The following is a 21,431-nucleotide window of genomic DNA, read 5'->3' as shown; positions in this document are numbered from 1 at the left end:
TAATTAAACCAGTCAGAGATATTTAATGGAAGAGATGGGGTAAGTGATGGATTTAATGGCAATTCACACTTAATGGAGTGTAATCATGAACCAGCTTCAGTACTAAGCCCCGTATGCCCTTTATTTTATTTAATTTTCATGACAACAGAGAGGATATAGAGAATTTGAAACCAGGAGAACAGAATTAATGAGGCTACAGTGGATCTGGGGGAATAGAAAAGGGCATGTGAGGAATTATAGAAAATAGGCTTGGAGAGGGTCTTGGGATACTGCAAGAGGAGGCAGAAAGTGATGCGGAGGCCAGCGCATAGTCACGTGAAAATGGCCACACTTGCAGCTGTTAACAGGTAAGCCAGCTTCTCCTTCTTGACCTCCTGTCTCTGTGAGGGCTCTGTTCTCTCCTACCGCCATGAGGGACAGTGAAAATGACACAAAAATTCTGGGCTCCAGCCAGCCCATGACTGACACAGAAAAACTCAAGTATGAACCCGGCACAGCACCTGGGAAAAAGGGAACCAACTGTCGAGTGTGACCTCAGACAAGTGACTTCCCCATTGGGGCCTCAGTTCCTCATTCATTTATTAATAGAATAGAGCCAGATGATCTCTTTCACTATATGTCTAGCTTTGGGCTGTGATTTTTTTTACAGGTATTATTTAACTTAATCTTCCCCTGAATCCCTCAGGGTAATATTTTGTCATCCTCATTTAAACATAAGAAAATGGAGGTCTGGAGAGGTAGATTAACTTGTTTAAGGCTACATAGTTAGTAAGTAGTAGCACTGGGATTTGAACCTAGGGAAGTCTAATTCTAGAACTTGATATGCGGTAGAACAGCAGTATGAGCCACTGAGGTACCCTTAGTCCCTTTCAGGGAATCCATGAGGTCAAAGTTATTTTTATAATTATACTAAGACATTCCTTATTTTTCCCACTCTCCTCTCATGAGCATATAATAAGAGTTTTCCAGAGGCTATACGGCATATGTTATTGCAACAGATTGAATGTAGAAGCCAGTAGGAGAATATAGATACCTTCCATTATGCTTGGCATTAAAGACATTTGCAAAAGTAAAAACCAGTCTTCTCACCCACTTTTTTTTTTGGCTTGAGAAATATAAATTTTCTTTAATAAAAATATTATTTATGCTAAGAGATACTTGTTATTTTTGATGAATTTATAAACAAATGTTTAAAATGTTTCTGTTTTAATTTTCAATATAATCAATACTGATACATGTAACCACATAAACATAACTCTTCAGCACGCTCAATAATTTTAAAGAGTTTAAAGAGGTCCTAATACGAAAATATTTGAGAATGACTTCTGTGGAACATAGTATAATTGCTGACTCTCAATATATACTTTTATGTGTACTGCTTTCTGTAATTTTTAATTTGGTGAGGGTAATATCTTCCCTTTTATCACTCCAGAACTCAAGTGATTTCTCTAGAAAATACTAAACATTTTTCAGGCAATGACACAACTTCAGATCAAAGATTTACTTTTAAAATAGGCCATTTCCCCCACTGCTGCTTTTCATCCACTCCTACATACACTCTCCGGCCCACTGTGATATCTTATTCCTGGGAAAACGGGTGGAAACCTAATATGGGGCGAGCTCAGAACTCTCTCTTCCTGTCTAAGGCTTTAAGGATGGGTTTGGACCAACATGGACCAACATGAAGCTGAAGCCTCAGTGCTGGGGTCTACGAGTGGGGCCAGCTCAGCATGTGGGAGCACACACAGGGTATGGGTTATGTGATTAACCTTGGAACCGTACATCCTCAGGGAGGTGATGTCATAAGTCGAAGGAATCTCTTTCTTTCATGTTCTTTCCCACTAGATCCTGAATGTTCTTCAAGACCCTCAAAGCTTTCCTAATTCCTAGAGAAAATATTGATCATTTCCTTTTGAACATCACATACAACATCTGAACTTTTACTTTTCTTCAATGTAGCCCTCAGATATATTGTCTTAGAATTTTTCACAAATAACGATGCTCAACATGTTCAGAACATGAACCATCTTCCCCCCTCAAACCTGTACCTTTCATATTTACTATGCATGCATATCCAACAAAATGAATTAACAGATGTAAAAGTCTGGGTGTCACTGCTTATTCTTTCATCTCCATAGAGCTCTCCACTTAAATGATCCCTTTAACAACCTCCCTACTAATAATTCTATTTTACAAATAACATGAGTGAAACCTTGAAATGATAAATGACTCACCTAACGTCACTCAACTGTAAATGATGCAGTAGGAATTCAAATTCAGGCTGTAGGAATCAGGGACCAAGGCTTTCACGAATATACCATTTATTTATTTTAGGTGCTTGGCAATGTGTTCTCCTAGCAGTAGCAACAGCACAGCCACAGTAAGAACAACCACATTAACACCTCAACACCACCACCACCACCAACTACTACTACTACTACCATTTATTGAGCTTTTACTATGTTTTCATTAGTGAAGGAGGTACTTTATATGAATTTTCTGATTAAATCCAAACACGATCCATATGAGGTAACTACCACTTATCCTATTTTATAGGCATGAGAACTGAGGTTCAGAAAATTTAAGTAGCTGCTAAGGTCATACCTGTTGTGAATGGTCTGGCTGGAAAATAAATCAAGGTCTGTCAGGTTCCAAATATCTGCTTCTAACCATAATGTTCCACTGCCTTGTTTTAATCAGAAAGTTACTTCACACTGGGTAAAGATATTATAATGGATTCCAAGGAGTGATCCGTGTAGTCTCTGGGATCAGACTGATATGGGTATAAATTTCACTTCAAACAGACAACCTACATGACCTTAGCAAAGTTATTAACCCCCTGCTGTAAAACCAGTGTCAACCATGCTAACCTCATAGAGCTATGTTGATTAAAGAGATGATATAATTGAAGTACCTAGAACTTAGCTACCACATGACATGTACTCAGCAACTGAAGAAACCAAGGCTGGGAGAGACTAACCCAGGATCACAGAGAGAGAAAACTTTGAGGCAGGAATCCCAATCCAGGTCCTCAAAGGACAAATCAAGTGTTCTTTCCATTATACCACGCTGCCTCTGTAAGTAAGGGGGTTTTACTAAATGACTTCCTAGTTCCATTATGGCTCTAGACAAGATCCATTCTCTTGTATGTGAATCTAGCTTCAGAATTGGAGAGATGTTGTATGTGCACAGAACTAAGTTATTATTCATATCTGAACAGCTGCCCTATTTCCACAGAATTTTAAATAGAGAAAATTAAGACATACCATCCTTAAAACCACAAATAACCATTAAGATGCATTAACTACTCATTGACCCAGTAATTTTATTTCTGGTAGTCTAATCTCATGGAATGAAGAAAAACTATATACATGAAAATGTTTGTTGTACTATTATAAAAGTAATCATGAGAAATTAAAAACAAATGAAATATCTGACATCAGAGAATTATTATATATGTTATCATATGTATCCTCCAAATTAGGTAATTTATAGCCAGTGGATATTATACATCAATTCACATGATGACTAGAAAGGCTATGCAGCTCTAGGAAAGTCACTTGTGCAATAATGTGAAGTGAACCAGAAGGATCCAAAATTGCTTCTATGCCGTAGTGATCACCAACCACATTCTTAAAAACAGGAAACAAAGAAGCATATGAAAACAGACTGGAAACATCCAGGTGGTTGGGAATCATGGGTGTTTTCCCTCCCTTTATTTTACACATTTTATGTAATGTTACACAATTTATTTTTATAACTAAAAGATACTATGAAGAACTGCAACAATGAATTTGATCACAAATGTGTTATATTAACTATGTCTGGTAATGATAGCCACAGAAAATGTAAAGTGTGAACAGGTCAGAGACAAATGTCTTTCTCTGGATAAAAGGCCCAGAGAAAGATTTGGTGTCTATGTGAAATTTGCGGTCTTAATTCATCTTCTTGATTAGTGTCCTTGTGAAATTTTAGGTCCAGACCAAAGATTTGGTCTGGTGCCTTCCTGGAACTGGGCAATAAACTGAGTTTATTTTTATTTATTTTCTTTTTGTAGAGATAGAGTCTCACAATGTTGCCCAGGCTGGTCTTGAACTCCTGGGCTCAGTGTCCCTCCGTCCTTGGCCTCCCAAAGTGCTGGGATTACAAGCATGAGCCACTGCATCAGGCCTAAACCCAGTTTTAATTGGGACATTTCACTGCCGTGAACACTTTACATTTCCTGAGTCATGGCTAGTCCCAGAGCAAGGTCAAGTGTGAGTGAGCACAGCATAGTAGGGTTCAAATTCTTCTCTCTAAGGATCTATTGTCAGGAAATAGAAAAGGCTTAGGAATAGCCTTTAGAGAAAGTTGTGTGATCAGACAAAGAACACAGATCTTTGCTTAGTGACACTCTGTCCCCAGAGGCGGTAACAGAGTGGAGGAAGATTCTATTAGCATCTTACCAGCGTGTTCCAGACGTTCTCTCACTATGTCCAGCCCCTCATTCACCGCCTCTTCCAAGTTTTTCAGGGGCTCTGCAAAAGCTGAGTTGTTCATCATCAGGACGCTGATTTCGTAGCTGCCATTTTGGCAGTTCTGACTCACCAGGGAACTCCAAAACGGCCACCCCGGCTGGAAGAACAGTGACCACAAAGCCAAGCCCCACAGCAGCGTCTTCATGACCCTGATCACGTTAGAACCATACTCCTCGTGCTCACTTGCTTTGCTCTCTTGGGCTCCTAGGGAGGCAGGGAATCCAGATGAACAGTCTCTAGTGAAGCCTCTCAGCCCACTCTTCCGCACACTTCTTTCTGGTCATGCCCAGCTGGTCACATGCGCTGTGGAATACAGCCTGCTTGCCAGTAATTAGCAGCTACATTATGGCAGGAGATAAACCAAAGTTCACTTTGTGTTTGCACCCAGAAATGTCAGAGCTATAAACAGAGAGATTACCTGGGCCTCACCCAATAAAAATACAATAATTTGTGACACATTACTGGGAAGAGGGAAAAGAGAAAGAGGGCAATATATCATATACATAACAAACTTTGTGAAATGGAAATTAAAGGTCAAAGGGCTATAGGAAAACACAACTACAATGGACTATTAGTGCTTAGGTTTTAGCTGCACATCAAAACGAAATCCTTAACTAGGAAGAGCTGTGTTCAAGTCACTCAAGCAGCAACTACATAAGAATTTGACGTGTTGAGCATTGGCAAGGCACTGAAGATCTGGCCATGAACAGCATAGACACATTAATGTGCTCATGGAACATGCATTCTAAAGGGAGAAGGCAAACATTAAATAATTATGTCTATTTTCTATTTTTACTTTTTAATTTTAGTTTTTAGGGGTATGTAGTAGTTGTATGTTTTATGGGGTAAACAAATATATGAATAACTAAATTCAACCATGAAAAAAATTCAGAGTGCTATGGGAGCATATCGCAAATTAACATAACATGTTCTAGAAAGTCAAGGAAGCATCCCTGAGACAGTGTCCACTAGCTAGGACAAAAGGGATAAATGCATCAGCTGAATGGAAAGGAAGGCGGGCATACCAGGCCGGGGGACAGCTTGTGCAAAGACCCAGAGGTGAGAAGGGGCATGGCATGTTTGAGAAACGGAAGAACTGTAGCCTGCTTGGAGTGGAGAGTGCGAGGGGGTCAAGTGGCAGTACAGGATGCCAGAAGAGTAGGTGAGGAAGGGCATGGACTTTCCTGTAAGCCAATAGGGATTGGGGACTATACCCTAAGAGTCAGGAAAGGGACATGAATTTTGAACAGACTACTTAGACTTCCATGGAAGAAGTATCCTAGAGAGAGGCAGGCACAAGAACAGGGAACTGATGGAGAGGCTGTTGCTACGGACAAGTGAGAGTTAAAGAAGGCCTGGATAAGGATGGTGGCAGTGAATATGGGTTCAAAAATACCGAAAATGTAAAATGTGGGACCAGCCTGGGCAATATAGTGAGATCCCATCTGTACTGAAAAAAATAAAAATTAGCTGGGCATGGTGGCTCATGCCTGTCATCCTAGTACTTTGGGAGGCCAAGACAGGAGAATGACTTGAGATCAGGATTTCAAGGCCAGCCTGGACAATATAGAGAGACCCTGTCTCTATAAAGAAAAATTTTTAGACAATTAGCCAAGTATGGTGGCCCATGCCTGTATTACCCAGCTACTCAGGAGGCTGAGGCAGGAGGATTGCTTGTGGCCAGAAGTTAGAGGCTACCGTGAGCTGTGATCATCCCACTGCATCCCAGCCTAGATAACAGGGCAAGAACCTGCCTCTTAATAAGTAAATAAATAAATAAATAAAACAAAAAATAAAAGGTAAAATGGATAGGACTTGGTATTTGACTGGATTCAGGGCATTCGGAAGAAGAAGAAGTCAAAGATGATCTCTGATATGCTCAGCTGGTTACTGAGCTCCAGAATTCTGGAAGGGGAGCAGGTTTGATGGAGAAGAGAATGGCTTCTGATTTGGGACATACGGATTTTAAGGTGTATGTGCAGTTGTGAGAATATTCCCCATGGAATTTGGAGAAGAGAATCTGAACTTAAATGGGAGTTGGGAATTAAAATCAGAGACGTGTGATTTATCACATAACGTCATTGTTAACAACATTGACTTGACCACTTATGGCAAAGTTTATGCTTTAAAGTTAAAATAGAGAAAAATAACTATGTTATCTAGCACTATATCCTCCCCAGAAGCAGCTGTATTTGCAATTACCACACCAAACAAAATGTATCAATTGTTGATAACTTCAACCAATCCAAATGGAGGTAATCCACCAAAAAAAAAAAAAAATTCTTTAACATTTAGACTGCAGCCACTCATGAGGTCATTTGAGTGGCCTTTCAGGGACCTTCTTTTCTCAGCTGATAGCGCCTTGGCACTGGGAGTGGCATCCTCCATTGCAGAGCCCACAAGGAGGATGGACTCACTCAGGCCTCAGCTTGGTACTGACTGTATGAGTGATTGTGGGGATTCTGTCTTCTAGGGCAGAATAGGGATTGTTTGATATAACAGGAAGCTTTTTTTTTTCTAGACGGAGTTTCGCTCTTGTTACCCAGGCTGGAGTGCAATGGCGCGATCTCGGCTCACTGCAACCTCCGCCTCCTGGGTTCAGGCAATTCTCCTGCCTCAGCCTCCTGAGTAGCTGGGATTACAGGCACGTGCCACCATGCCCACCTAACGTTTTGTATTTTTAGTAGAGACGGGGTTTCACCATGTTGACCAGGATGGTCTCGATCTCTTGACCTCGTGATCCACCCGCCTCGGCCTCCCAAAGTGCTGGGATTACAGGCTTGAGCCACCGCGCCCGGCCCATAACAGGAAGCTTTTACTCATGGCAGAAGGTGAAGGAGAAGCACGTGTATCACATGGCAAGACAGAGAGCAAGAGAGAGAAAAGGAGGTGCCAGATTCCATTAAACAAGCAGATCCCACATGAACTAAGAGAGCAAGAACTCACTCATTACCATAGGGAGAGCATTCTCAGAAATGTTCTGTTTCAGAAAACAAAAACGACTTCCTGTTTTCTCTTAAATAAAGGATCCTCCCCCAGGACCCAAACACCTCTCACTGGGCCCACCTCCTCAACATGAGGGGTCACATTTCAACATGAGATCTGACGGGCACAACCATCCAAAGTGTATCAGCTGGGGAGGGTTATTGGACCTTCTACAAGTATGAAAAGAGATTCAAAGTAGTCTTAGCTAGACGACAAGGTGGGGTGAACCCAATGACACAACATTATTACTAGTGCTTCGCATCTAAACCTAGTGCCAGTGTCTGGGGTGCTTCAAGCTGACAGGTTTGTTTCTTTTCCCTGGTGTACCTGTGTTCTGGATTCTTCTCTCCCCCATTCCAATTCTATTCAGTGCTTGAGGAGTGTCTTCCTCTCCCTCCTCCCCAAGCCTTTTAAGTACAGTATTCTCTGCGCTTCAGAAAGTCTGGAGCAGGTGATTATTATACTTGTGCAGGGATAGAGGAAAAATCTGTTAAATTTCCTACTGCCTCTTAGATTGGCTCTTCTGTCCAGGTGATTGTGCTTACATGCAAAGGGAAGTGTGTTTGGAGACAGTAGCAATATGTCTCAGCTATAATAAACTTGTCTGTGTGCTGGAAACAACTTCCTGTTTTCTCTTAACTCAAACACATCAGGAGGAACAGACACAGTTCACTCCCTAGGCTGCCAAAGCATGATTATTGGGCTGATATTTCAATATTTATAAAGAAACTGTATTTTCCGTAGAAGAGCCAGCTAACACTCTTGTCTGTTCCCCTTAGGGCAGCTGAAAGATTATTTCCTTAGGTAGGTTAAAATGATAGCTTGGAAAAAAAGAAAGATCATGATTATTTCTCCAAAGTGTAAACAGAGAAAGGGTCAGTTTTGTTTATTGATGCATCCTTAGCTGGTGGTTTAAAAAGCAAGGAACACATTTAAATAAGAGAAAGGCATATCTTGTGATAAAAAGGAGCTTCTTTGTATTCTAGGAGACAGTTTCACGCATACACACACACACATACACACACACACACACATAACTTGGAGTTGGATTTGAACCTTGTTTTGGCTCTTTGCTAAGCATATGAACTTGGGTAGGTTACCTATACTTGCTGACCCTCCGTTTTCTCATTTCTAAAATAAATTTAATTTCTATCTTAACTAGTTTTCCAGCTTAGGCCTAAGTTGTGGTGCTCGTTGGATTTTGGACATGGGTAAGTGCTCCAGGTGATATCTGCCCAAACAAAATCCAGATGCCTGTGATTGAAGAGTAAGGAATCTATTCTAAGAAAAACAGGCAAGCATTGACGTGTAGAGATTAGTTGACATATTACTCAAATCTGTCTACAGTTCAGCCCATAAATTCATATCTTGGTTAAGGTAAAAAAAGTCCTGGAATAAGAAACTAGAAGAACAACCCAATAGGGCACTGGTTGAATAGTAACAAATAGATATCATTTCTTAGGGCCCCTCTACCAGGCTCCATCACATAAAGGGGAGGGAGGCTGCTCCTGGCCTGGGCACCACCTGATGACTGCTCATGCCCAATGGGTCCATGGCCGTACCCAGCACACATAGGCACATTGGACGATATTCGAAACATGCCCAGCAACTTCTACAACTACAGGGGCAGCAACAAGTGAAAATAAGTTACTACTCTTGCTGTGAACTTTGCAGATCCTAATGTGGGGAAATTTGGGTTCATTACACCAGAAAATGGTGGCATAAAGTTCCTGGCACCTAGCTGAGTAGGTGTTCAGCAAATGTTAATTATTGTTATTCTTCAGTGCCCTTCTCTTCACAGCAGAATAGATTACGCCTTTCTTTTTGATGCTTTTGTGCATTCTAGATATTTTTTCTCTAACATTAAGAATTTAATTAAAACTAATTTAATTGAAATTTTAAAGTATATGCCAATTTTATTGTATTAGAAAAGAATGGTAGTGGAAAGAAATTTTAGTTATATTCAAGAAATGATAAGCTAGATGTGATTTTAAAATATTTCTAAAACAAATATTTGGAATCTACCACAGGAACAGAAGTTTAAACGATATTTATGTAGATATATCTATTAATTGTCTGAAATATGTTTATAGCAAACCAGCATAATGTATTTGAAATGGAGAACAGAAATTAAGAAATATAAAGTGTCTGGGCACGGTGGCTCACACTTGTAATCCCAGCACTTTGGGAGGCCAAGGTGGGTGAATTGTGATGCCATGAGTTCAAGACCAGCCTAATCAATATGGTGAAACCCCCGTCTCTATTAAAAATACAAACATTAGCCAGGTGTGGTGGTGCATGCTTCTCAAGAAGCTGAGGCAGGAGAATCGCTTGAACCTGAGAGGCAGAGGTTGCACTGAGCCAAGATTGTGCCACTGCACTCCAACCCCAGCCTGGTCAACAGAGTGAGACTCTGTCTCAAATAAAAAAGAAAGAAAGAAAGAAAGAAAGAAATATAAAATGGTGCATACTCATTTTCATGTTATGCATAAGATTAGGGAAACGTCATTTCTCTAATGCTTAAAACTTGGCAAAATTACTCAAAGGATGAGCAAATGTCTGGTGGAAAGAATCAGGTTTAAAGTGATTTAAAGTGATTGTTATGTGTAGATTTAAGGTGATTGTTATATGCAACAGAAGTCAAGGAGGAGAAAAGACTTCTTGATCTTTCAAGGTTGCAAAACCAGTTGCCCAAAGACTCATTAAATCAAATGTATTAACTGCATTCACATTCCACACACATTATTTTTCTGTTAAAAAAGAAAAGAGTTATACAATTTTGCTGTTGGGATAATATATCAGTTTTGATTTTGTAGTTATGAGTCAGGAAAATAGGGTCTGGAGGCAGGGAATATAAGGCCGATTCACACTTCAGCTATAACAGAAAATACCCTCTCCACACGGCATACACTGAGTAAAAGACTTCATTACTTTACTTCATCCTCTTCATTTATATAGGGCGTACCCCAAGGAGTGGGTATTTAAACTCACAAAAACTCTGTAACAGGGCCATTGAGCTCTGCACAGAACTGTGCTCAGGTCTGCTCTCACACTGTGTAGTGTACTTTCATTTTTTATAAATCCCTTCATTCCTTTCTTGCTTTGTTTGAGCGTTTTATCTAATTCTTTATTCAAGACACCAATAACCTGGACACCTTCCACCAGTGACAGTAACATTTGTGTACTTTGGACCCAAGACTTTTTTCCCCAGCTCTCAAATGTCATTGCAGGCTTTTAAAATTCTCAGAGATGGAGACAGTGATAGTGATGAGTAAGGATGGAAAATAAACAGAAGGAAGCTAAGTACATTTACAGCTGTTACTCACAACACCCTTCTGAAATAAAAGGGGAGAGTATTTAAATTAAGACATTTGCAAGAGAAGCAGAAGGTAAGAGTCAACAAAATACAGAGCTGTAAATTTGTGGGGAAAGAAAATACAATTTTATAGAAAATGTGAATATGAAGCCTAGTGAGAATTATTGGAAAAAATTAGAAATTTGCAAGAGCAGGTTGTAACATAAACATGAAGTTAGCAAGAATGATCACTGATACAGGAGGTTTGGTTTTTTTAGTTTGAGAACATGGAGGAAGTTGGATCATAAAGTTTCTGATGTCAGTTTCTTGTGTCTGCTTGCTGTGTAACTGTCATGCAGAAGGCACGTGGACTTTTTACATGACCTCCACAGAAAAATTGGAGACAAAAGCAAAACAGTTGGTCATTTGCTCTTAAAAGACGGACGGTTAGGAATAGTTTTACACTTCAATGCTTTCAAGCTTAACTCCAAAATGAGAAGACATGACAGCAGTTGAGATACAAATTTCAAATCCCCTCTGTTCAAGTGGAAGGGGTTCCTGGAAATGGTATGCTCAGACAAAGAAAAAAAAAATTCCCAAATCAAAACATGTAAAGAGCATGGAGAAGAAGATTGTATAGAAGGTGGAGAGGGCTGAAGATTTAAAATGTACCTTCAGGCAATTTTGATGCAGGAAATTATGAAAATATTGAGGCCCCATCAGAGAACAGAGAATTTGACTTCATCTGACTCTGTCTCCTCCGCTTGTGTTGATGAGGGAGACCCAGGCATCTCAGATCAACTTCCCCTTTGACTATCACACTGCATTTCAATAGCAGAATAGGCTGACCGACTGGTGCCTCCTGTTTCACCTTTCTGTAGGTGGCAGGCTGGGTCTTGGGGAAATTCTCCGGAAGGCACTATTTTTACTTAAAACAAGATCAAACCAGAAACCTGTTTACGTGTGAGTCCTAAAACTGTAAACTGGAACCCTTTCATATGTGATTCCTGAAACTGTAAACAGAAACCTTTTTACATGTGAGTCCTAAAACTATGATCCAAAACCTTTTCATATATGATTCCTGAAACTGTAAACCAAGACCCTTTTCACATGTGATTTCTAAAGCTATAAACCTAAGATTCTTCCACATGTAATATCTAAAGTATAAGTATAAGCCTATATAAAGGCAGAACCTTCCTTTGTTAAATGAGCTGAGCTTTGGACAAATTATGCTCAGGCTCCCAGCCAAATAAAACTCCTTTCCTCCTGCATTCGGTGTTCAAGAGATCCGTTTTCTGCGGCCACTCCTGCTACAGTGTTTACTTAAGAAATGTCTGCATGTGAGGCAGACAACATACAAAAATATATACTTAAAATAGAAATGATTGGGCTCTAAGATAATGAAATGGCTCCACTGTCTGAGGTATCTGTTCTGATTCTTTGTCACAGTTGAGAAAGAATTTACGACACAGGCACACATGAGGAGTGTGGGCCTAGGAGCAGAAAGTTTGATAGACAAAAAAGAAAAGAGAGAGAAAAGTCTTCCTCATGCTGAGAAAGTAGGTTGCCCAAGAGACAGTCTCCAGTTTGTGGCGGAATGAAATCAGTTTTGTACAGAGGCTTGAAGGAGCAGTGATTGATTTACATAGGGCCCAGGTGATTGATTTGACAGGTATGTCATTTACATAGCCCCAAAACACTGGCCCTCCCATCCTAGTCTTTTATTATGCAAATGTAGCTTCTACCTGGCAGCTCACCATGATACCTATACTTGTGATTTTACCGAAAGGCTGCCAAAACACTGGCACAAGTGGCGACAGGGAAGAAAGGGCAGGAGGTGCCATATTGACAGTACCTGGCTTCCAGGTATAGCTGCTGCTATTTACATATAAAAGCTCCTAGTTTGCCTGACTTTTTAGGCTGCTTTCTGTTAGAAAAAATGGTGTGAGGCTGCTTTTTATTAAAGGAAAATTCTACCAAGAACCTTTACCCTTTCTGGCTGCCTAAAAATAATTTCTTAATAACTCCTGTTTTGTTTCGTGTCTGTGTGTGTGCGTGTGCATGTGCATGTGTGTTTTTATTTTGAGACTAAGTTTCACTCTTGTTACCCAGCTAGAGTGCAATGGCACGATATTGGCTTACCACAACCTCCACTTCCCAGGTTCAAGCAATTCTCCTGCCTCAGCCTCTCAAGTAGCTAAGATTACAGGCATCCACCACCATGCCCAGCTAATTTTGTATTTTTAGTAGAGATGGAGGTTTCTCCATGTTGGTCAGGTTGGTCTCGGACTCCCGACCTCAGGTGATCCGCCCGCCTTGGCCTCCCAAAGTGCTGGGATTACAGGTGTGAGCCGCTGCACCTGGGCAACTCCTGTATTAATAAGAGTTTAGGAAATCATAAAAAGGCCACTGAAATGAAAGCGGGAGAAGGCTCAAATGCTGTGAATTAACATTGGCCATTTATTGAGCACCTACTGGAAACTTGCCACTTAAATTATCTGCCAAACACCCAAGTCTGAATAATCATAATTTGTTTTTCAAGTAAAAATCATTTCCACAAAACAGTGTCTATTTCAGCTTATGACTCAAGCAATCATACAAATAAGTTGTAGTGGAAGAAGAATATAATGACCAAGAGTGGAGTTTGGTGCCACTGCTTTAATTTGTGCTGAGGTTACAGTGGTTTTACTATTATTGCTCTATGTGAACTCAGAACATCTGAGACAGGTCTCAGTTAATTTAGAAAGTTTATTTTACCAAGGTTGAGGATATACCCATGACACAGCCTCAGGAAGTTCTGATGACATGTGCCCAGGGTGGTCGGGGTACAGCTTGGTTTTGTACATTTTAGGGAGACATAAAACATCAATCAATAAATATAGGAAGTACATTGGTTCTGTCTGGAAAGGTGGGACTATTTGAAGCAAAGGCAGGAAGACTCAAAGTGGGAAGGGAGCTTCCAGATCACAAATAGGTGAGGCGCAAATGGTTGCATTCTTTTGAGTTTCTGATTAGCCTTTTCCAAAGGAGACAATCAGATATGCATCTATGTCAATGTGCAGAAATGAGCAGAGGAGTGACTTTGAATAGAATGGGCATCAGGTTTGTCCTAAGTAGTTTCCTTAGTGATATTGGGGTCAAAAGATATTTCCCCTTCACACTATTAACATTAATGTCAATATAGAGAAAAGGCAAATAACACTTTAGTGTTCTTATGATATTGATCTCACTGACCCCTTTAAGTGTCTTGGGGACCCTCACCCAAGGTGTCTATGAACTACACTTTGAGAACCACTCCTTTGCATGATATCTATCTTGTTCACATTGCAGGTCTCATCTCCTATCACTCTCTGCTTGACTCTTCAAGTTCCTCCCACTAAAGGACATTTATATCAGCTCTTCATGGAAAGCTCTGCCCCTTGGTGTCCTATTGTTATCAGATCTCAGCTCAAATGGCACCTTGCAAAGACACTTTCTGTGATCGCCCAATTTAAAGAACACCCCTTACCAGTAGTCATTCCCTATTACTTTATCCTGCTTTATTTCTAGAAATGTGTTTATCATTTGATATTAATTTTTTGAATTCAAGGAATTGGACTATCTTATTCATTTCCATATCCCTATCTTTTAAAACAGTATAGTCAAACTTCAATACTTATTGAATAAATAGATTTTAAAAGGACATTGAGGAATGAAAAAGAAAAGGTGAATGTGACAGTGATTCGAATAATATAAAGCCTTACAAAGTTGTTCACTATAGTTTTTAATATTAATCTCTTGATGACTATGATCTCCTGATGATTATTTCCTATTTTTTAAATGTTTTTATAATCAGACCTTAATATTCTCTGTGTTGGATACAACGAGTTCTCAATTTCTCTTCAAAGAATCAATGTGTCAGTATGTTCAGTTTTTTGTCCTCTGTTTTAAAGTTTAACTTCTTCGTAGTTTCAGGAAACAACCTTTTCTGCCAGTTCTATAGTAGTGCACATCTGTTCCCCTGGTCACCTGCTCTATCCTGACTCATCCTGATTACCTGTTTTGACCTGAGTCATCCCTGGCTACCTTCTCTTACTAAGTCACCTTTAGTTACCTGTTCTGTAACCATCCTTCCCACCAAACTGCTCACCCCGCCACTCTGGGTGATACTACTGCTTCTCTTTAAAATAGCCAATCAGAATTAGCTAGCCTGTGTGGTCCAACCTTAACCAATAGGGTAATGACATGGCAGTAGGAGCTACTGGTGTCAGGAATAAGAAGCCCTTCCCTCCTCCTGTTTGGGTATGTGCTCACCATTGCTCCATCTGTGAGACACACCCTTCTGTAGAAGTAAATTGCCTTGTTGAGAAAATTTATATTTGAATGCTACTTCTTTTGTGGCATCAAAAATTTACATATAACAATTGGTGGCCCATATGGGGAAAAGCCATTCTCTTCCAGGCAGTCTCAGTTCCTCTCTTGTGAGAAGACATGTCTTGCTGCCTCACTGCAGTGGCCTCAGGGGTATGGAATCGAGACCCATCTGGTGTGATGAACAAACCCAGACTCTCAGCAATGCAGGAGAAGAAGGCCTACAAATCCTGCTGCAACCAGGTGACTCGGTGCACAGTCCAAGGAAAAGATGCTGCCAGAGCCGGTAAAGTATTTTGTTGGTGGTTGGGACTACGGTAAGAAAAACCACAAGGGGGCAGTAAAGTATTCCTTGATCGGAACATACCAGGGCAAGGAAAGCCGTTGGGGGTGGTGAAGTATTCCTTGGTCAGGGTGACTTGGAGGTTAAAAAGGGGCGAGACATCTCCATTAGGGTGGATTGAACGTCACACAAACCTCCAGTAGTAGGGGAGGTGAGAAATTTCCAGTAGGGGAAATTGGGTCTCACCCCAAAAGGTGAGACATTTTCAGTAAGGGAAATTGAACCTCACCCCAAAACCATCAAGATGGGAAATAACCCAAGTAAGGTAAGAGATAAAAGAATAAAGCTAGCAACTATTTTCACCTAATAGTACCCTAGGCCTAATGTTAAAACATTAAAATAATAATAATAATAATAAAAAGAAAACAATATCCTATTCTTTTAAATGCCAAGGTAAATTTAAAACCTACAATTAATGAATAATTACAGATCTTTTCCATGGTGGGCTTCTTGAACTTTTTATGTCCCCCTGTAACACTCCAGTACTATCTGTAAAGAAGCCAGATGGGTCATACCAGTTAGTGCAATTGAACTATCGATCAGGTAGCCAAACAGGAGGCTGTTTCTTAGCTGTACAACTGGCCTGCTTTACAGCCAGGTAAAACCTAGGACACATGGAGTTAAATGCCAGAATAAGCCAGACTTTATCCGCACTCATGTCTAGGTCCTAGGCTCTACACCCAGCACATAATTACAATCCCAAACTTAGAAGGATTTTAACAAAAGTAAAGTTTGCTGAAAGTTAACAGCGTAACATGTATTATTCTAACTTCCAATCTTGTAGCCTTAGGCAGTCTAGTCCACAGACGTAAAGGAAGTTTGCTTCGGGAAAAAAAAAAAAAAACCAAAACGGTTATCATCTTTGATAGTCCCCACATTTCTCAAATCTGGGGAACCAAACAAGGATGAGTTTCCAGGATGGTACTGTCCCTCCTGGGACGATGTCTTATGGACCACTGAGGAACAAGACTGGACTTCCTCAAAGGGCTACACATCTCTAAACCTGTACCTCCATTTCACCAAAGAAAGCGTTCCTTCTAATTGTCAACAGTGCCAATGCAATCCAGTGCAGCTCTCTATTCTTACCTCTACCTCTACCAATCCTGACCCACTTTAGTGCACTTCTATGGCATAGGAACCAACCTGGCTGGCACAGACCTCACAGAGTCTTTCGAAATCTGTTTTATTAATCCCTCATTCTCTTTTCCGCCTTCTCCTTCTTCTTCTTTTGGACCTTTTTCTAATCAAACTGTTATCCCTTCTATACCCAATGATAGGACCAAAGTAGATGTTATAGAAGTAAATGATTTAAAACAAACTTTAGCAATAGAGACAGGATATCAAGATGCAAGTGTCTGGTTGGAATGGATCAAATATTTTGTCTGCACATTAAACAAAAGCAATTGTTATGCATGGGTCAGAGGCCCAGACTGTTCCCTTTCCACTAGGATGGTCCTCCAGTTGACCAGGCATGGGCTGTATGGTAGCTCTTTTTCAGGATTCTACAGCCTGGAGTAGGCTGAGGCAAGAAAATTGCTGGAACCCGGGAGGCAGAGGCTGCAGTAAGCTGAGATCGCACCACTGCACTCCAGCCTGGGCTACAGAGCAAGACTTCATGTCAAAAAAAAAAAAAAAAGAATCGATTTATTTGTTGATGTACACTTAGGTTGATTCCATATCTCGACTACTGCGAATAGTGCTGCAAGAAACGTGGGTGCAGGTATCTCCTTGACATACTAATTATACCCACTACTATAATTGTTAGATCATACGGTAGCTCTATTTTTAATTTTTTGAGAAATCTTTGTACTGTTTTCCCTAATGTCTGGTACCAAGTTACATTCCCACCAACAGTGTATTAAAGTTCCCCTTTTTCCACATCCTCACCAGCATTTGCTATTTTTTTGTCTCTTTGATAAAAACTATTTTAACCGAGATGAGATGATCTCTTTGTGGTTTTGATCTTCATTTTCCTGGTTTGTGATGCTGAGCATATCTCTTTGGCCATTTCTACATCTTCTTTGGAGAAATGTCTACTCAGACTTTTTGCCCATTTTTAAGTTGGGTTTTTGATTTTTTGGGGTGCTGTAGAGATGTTTGAGTTCCTTGTATAATCTAGATATTAACCTCTTGTCAGATGCAAAGTTTGCAGGTATTTTCTCCCATTCTATAGGCATTCTATTTGCTCTATGTCCTTTGTTGTGCAGAAGCTTTTTAGTTTGCTGTAATTGTATTCACCTATTTTTGCTTTTGTTGCCTGTGTTTTTGAGGTCTTATAAAAAAAATTATTGTCCCACACAAATGTCATGAAGCATTTACCATAGATAGATAGATGATAGGTAGGTAGGTAGCTAGATAGACAGACAGATGTTTTGTGACACAGTCTGCCCAGGCTGGAGTGCACTGGCATGATCTTGGCTTATTGCAGCCTCTGCCTCCTGTGTTCAAGTGATTCTTATGTTTTAGCCTCCCGAGTACCTGGAATTTCAGGTGCGCACCATCACACCTGGCTGAATTTTGTATTTTTAGTAGAGATTGGGCTTTACCATGTTGGCCAGGCTGGTCTCAAACTCCTGACCTCAAGTGATCCACCCATCTTGGCCTCCCAGAGTGCTGGAATTATAGGTATGAGTCACGGCACCCAGACCATTTACCCTATATTTTATTCTTGTAGTCTGGATCTTTTGTTTCAGTCTTTTCTTTTTTTCAATTTTTTAAATTTAGAGACAGGAGCTTACTATGTCCACTATGTTGTCCAGGCTGGCGTTGAACTCCTGGGTTCAAGTGATCCTCCTGCTTCAACCTCCTGAGTACCTGGGTCTATGGATATGCACCACCTCCTGGCTCCATTTCAGTCTTTAATCTATTTTGAGTTGATGTTGCATATGGTGAGATAAGGATCTAATTGCATTCTTCTGCATATATATCCAGTTCTTCAAGCACCATTTATTAGACTGTCCTTTTCCCAATGTGTGTTATTGGAACTTTTATTGAAAATTAGTTGGCTGTAAACGTGTGCATTTATTTTTATGTTCTCTATTCTATTCCACTGGTCGGTGTGTGTGTGTGTGTGTGTGTGTGTGTGTGTGTGTGTGTGTGTTTATGCCAGTGCCATGCTGCTTTGGTTAGTAGAGACTGGGCTTCACCATGGTGGCCAGGCTGTATATCTTTTTGCAGTATATTTTGAAGCCAGCTACTGTGAGGCCTCCAGCTTTTTTGTTTTTCTCAAGATTGCTTTGGTTATTTAGGGTCTTTTGTGGTTCCATACAATTCTATTTTTTTTTTTTTTCTTAACAGAGCTATTTTCAATTCTTTGTCTAATAGATTACACATCTTCTCTTTGAGATTTGTCACTAGCCCCTTATTTTGTCTATTTGGCGAGGGCATAATTCAGATAGTTCTTAGTGATTGTAGATGCACATTGATGTCTGCACATTGAAAAATTACATATTTATTTTAGTCTTCACAGTCTGGCCCTATACGTGCCCATCCTCTCCACTGGTCTTGTTCAGTTATCTAAGCCGACTGATTGTTATAAAAGACTGTGACGATTGTAGCTGTTTCAACACTAGAGGGTGCCCTAAGCTCATATTTGTTGTGAGTTTTACAAAAGCCCCAAGGTTGGCACACACTCTGGCAGAGATGGACCTGGTAAAGATCCAAGGAGTATACCCAAGCTGTGTGAGAATACTGGCCAGGGAGCCAAGTCTGGAAGCCTGTCCTGCAGGCCCAGACAGTTGATGCTTCCAGGCCCATTCCCCACTGCAGCAAGAGGGAATGGAGCTGAAACTGGGCTGCCTCTGTACCTGCTGTGGGATGGGAGCTGATCGCCCAGATATGCACGCCTCCCAACAGTTCTCTACATGGGTGGGGCAGTTCCACGACTGTAGCAGGAGATGCTGAAGTTGGGACTGGTTCCCCTCAGAATTCACTGTCAGATGAAGGCCAGTGAGTTCACTACAGTAGGTCAGGAGGGTGCATATCCCACTGTCATTTCCTGCAAAAGTGGGACAGTTCCCAGACTGAGGAGCTGGAGCTGCCTGGGCTCCCTCAGGATCTGCTTTGGGATGGAGGCTGGTGTGCCCATCTTGTAGGCTAACATGGCTGATATGGGTAATCCCTAGACTGTGAGATATTGGTGAGTCTTCCTTTTGAGTTCTTGCACAAACAGTAATAAGCTGGGATCCCAGACAAAGAGGACTAGAGCCCAGTTACAAGGTAACTTTAAATTCACTTCCAAAACCCTTGTCCGTGAGCAGATGAGTCTTTCTGCCAAGGCACTAATGTGCATGATTCCTTCTAGACCCCTTGGCAAATTGTTTTGGCTGTAGGCTCAAGGATAAACAGGACTGTAGCTAAGCCTTTTGGGAAACAAGGCTGTTTCTAGATTTAAATCCCAGGGGCAAGATCAGCAGGTCTGCCACCTGGCTGTTGGTCTGCACTCTCAAAACAGTCTCTCTAACTCTTGGGCTCCACTAGGGATTCACAGCTTCCTACCTGAATCCTGCAGAGACTTATCTGGATGATTGCAGAATTCTTAGTTTTGAGAGGATATGAGTGGGTGACTTCCTATTACACTGTTTGCTAACTTGTCTCTAGATTTTATTTACTGTTTTATAATTTTTAGCCTTAAAATAATATACATATTTTGTCAGATGAATACCTAAGTATTTCATTTTTGAGTGATTATAAATGATATTGTACTTTAAATTTTGATGTTCACATATTTACTGCTGGTATACAGAAATAGAATTAATGTTTATATGTTGATCTTGGATCAGTGACCATGCTGAAGTCATGTATTAGTTCTAAGATCCTTTTTACAGAGGCTTTAAAATTTTCTACATGATCAATCATGTAATCTGTAAGTAAGGACAGTTTAGTATCATTTTCACTGAAATATATGCCTTTCATTTCTCTTCTTTCCTTATTCAGTGGCTGTAATGTCCAGGACTATGTTGACTAATACAGTCAACTGGTGAGAGCAGTCATTATTTTCAGTCTTGGCGTGTGGGGATTAAGTCTTTCACCATTAAATATCATGTTATCTGTAGTTTTTTTTTGTAAATAATATTTATCAAGTAAAATAATTTTTCCCATCTTTCTTATTTTATGAGAATTTTTATCATTAATGAATGTTGAATATTAACAGATGCTTTTCTGCATCAGTTGATAATATTGTGTAATTTTCTATTGATGTGATAGATGATATTAATTGATGTGTCAATATTGAACTATTCTTGCATCCTTAAATAAACTCCACTTGGTAGTTGTTTATAATTCTTTTTATGTACTTCTAAATTCTACTTGCTAATATTTTGTTAAAGATTTTTAATCTATGTTCATGAAATATTGGTCTGTAGTTATTAATATCTTTTCCTCATTCTTTTTAAATTTCTTTCTTGTGTTGTTTTTGTCTGGTATGAGTATCAAGATAATTCTAGATTTATAAAATTAATTGAGAAAATATTCTTTCCTTTTCTATTTTCTGAAAGAGATTGTGTAGAATTGGTATTAATTCTTTAATATTTGGTTGAATTCTTGAATGAAACTATGTATCTCTTTTTGGAGAGTTTAAAAAAATTTGAAGTCAATTTTCTTAATACTTATCAGTCTATTAGCATATATTTCATTATGGGTGAGTTGTGGTTAGTTTGTGTTCTATTTTATCTAAGTAATTTTAATATCTAAGATGATTCTATCTTAGATAAAACAGAATTTGTCTATTTTATCTAAGTTGCCAAATTTACACGTATAGATTGGTTTCCTTATTATTCTTTTAATGTGTGCAGGGGCTGAAGCGCTATCATCTATTTTATTCTTTATATTGGTAATTTGTATCTCTTCTTTTTTAAAAAACAACTTTTCAAGAGGTTTGTCAATTTTATTGACCTTTTCAAAGAGTGTTTGCCATATTGATTTTTCTGTACTGTCTGTTTTC

General features: G+C 39.8%; 1 protein-coding gene and 1 long non-coding RNA gene across 3 annotated transcripts in view; one reads left to right on the top strand and one right to left on the bottom strand.

Annotated features, from left to right (window-relative positions):
* GUCY2C (guanylate cyclase 2C) overlaps positions 1-5,159 on the bottom strand; it is an 81,282-nt gene extending 76,123 nt beyond the window's left edge. The window contains exon 1 of the mRNA XM_003934548.4: positions 4,446-5,159. Within this exon, the coding sequence (XP_003934597.2) occupies positions 4,446-4,662 (217 nt within the window). The 5' untranslated portion in view covers positions 4,663-5,159. The remainder of the gene's footprint in view (positions 1-4,445) is intronic.
* LOC141585189 (uncharacterized) overlaps positions 1-20,597 on the top strand; it is a 47,260-nt gene extending 26,663 nt beyond the window's left edge. For both annotated transcript variants that reach the window (XR_012518585.1, XR_012518584.1), the window contains exon 3: positions 15,290-20,597. This is a non-coding gene — a long non-coding RNA (uncharacterized LOC141585189). The remainder of the gene's footprint in view (positions 1-15,289) is intronic.
* Positions 20,598-21,431: the final 834 nt, after the last annotated feature.

The sequence above is a fragment of the Saimiri boliviensis genome, chromosome 7 (assembly GCF_048565385.1).
Source record: "Saimiri boliviensis isolate mSaiBol1 chromosome 7, mSaiBol1.pri, whole genome shotgun sequence".
Classification (NCBI taxonomy): Eukaryota; Metazoa; Chordata; class Mammalia; order Primates; family Cebidae; genus Saimiri; species Saimiri boliviensis.
This window is presented reverse-complemented; position numbering and strand designations above follow the sequence as displayed.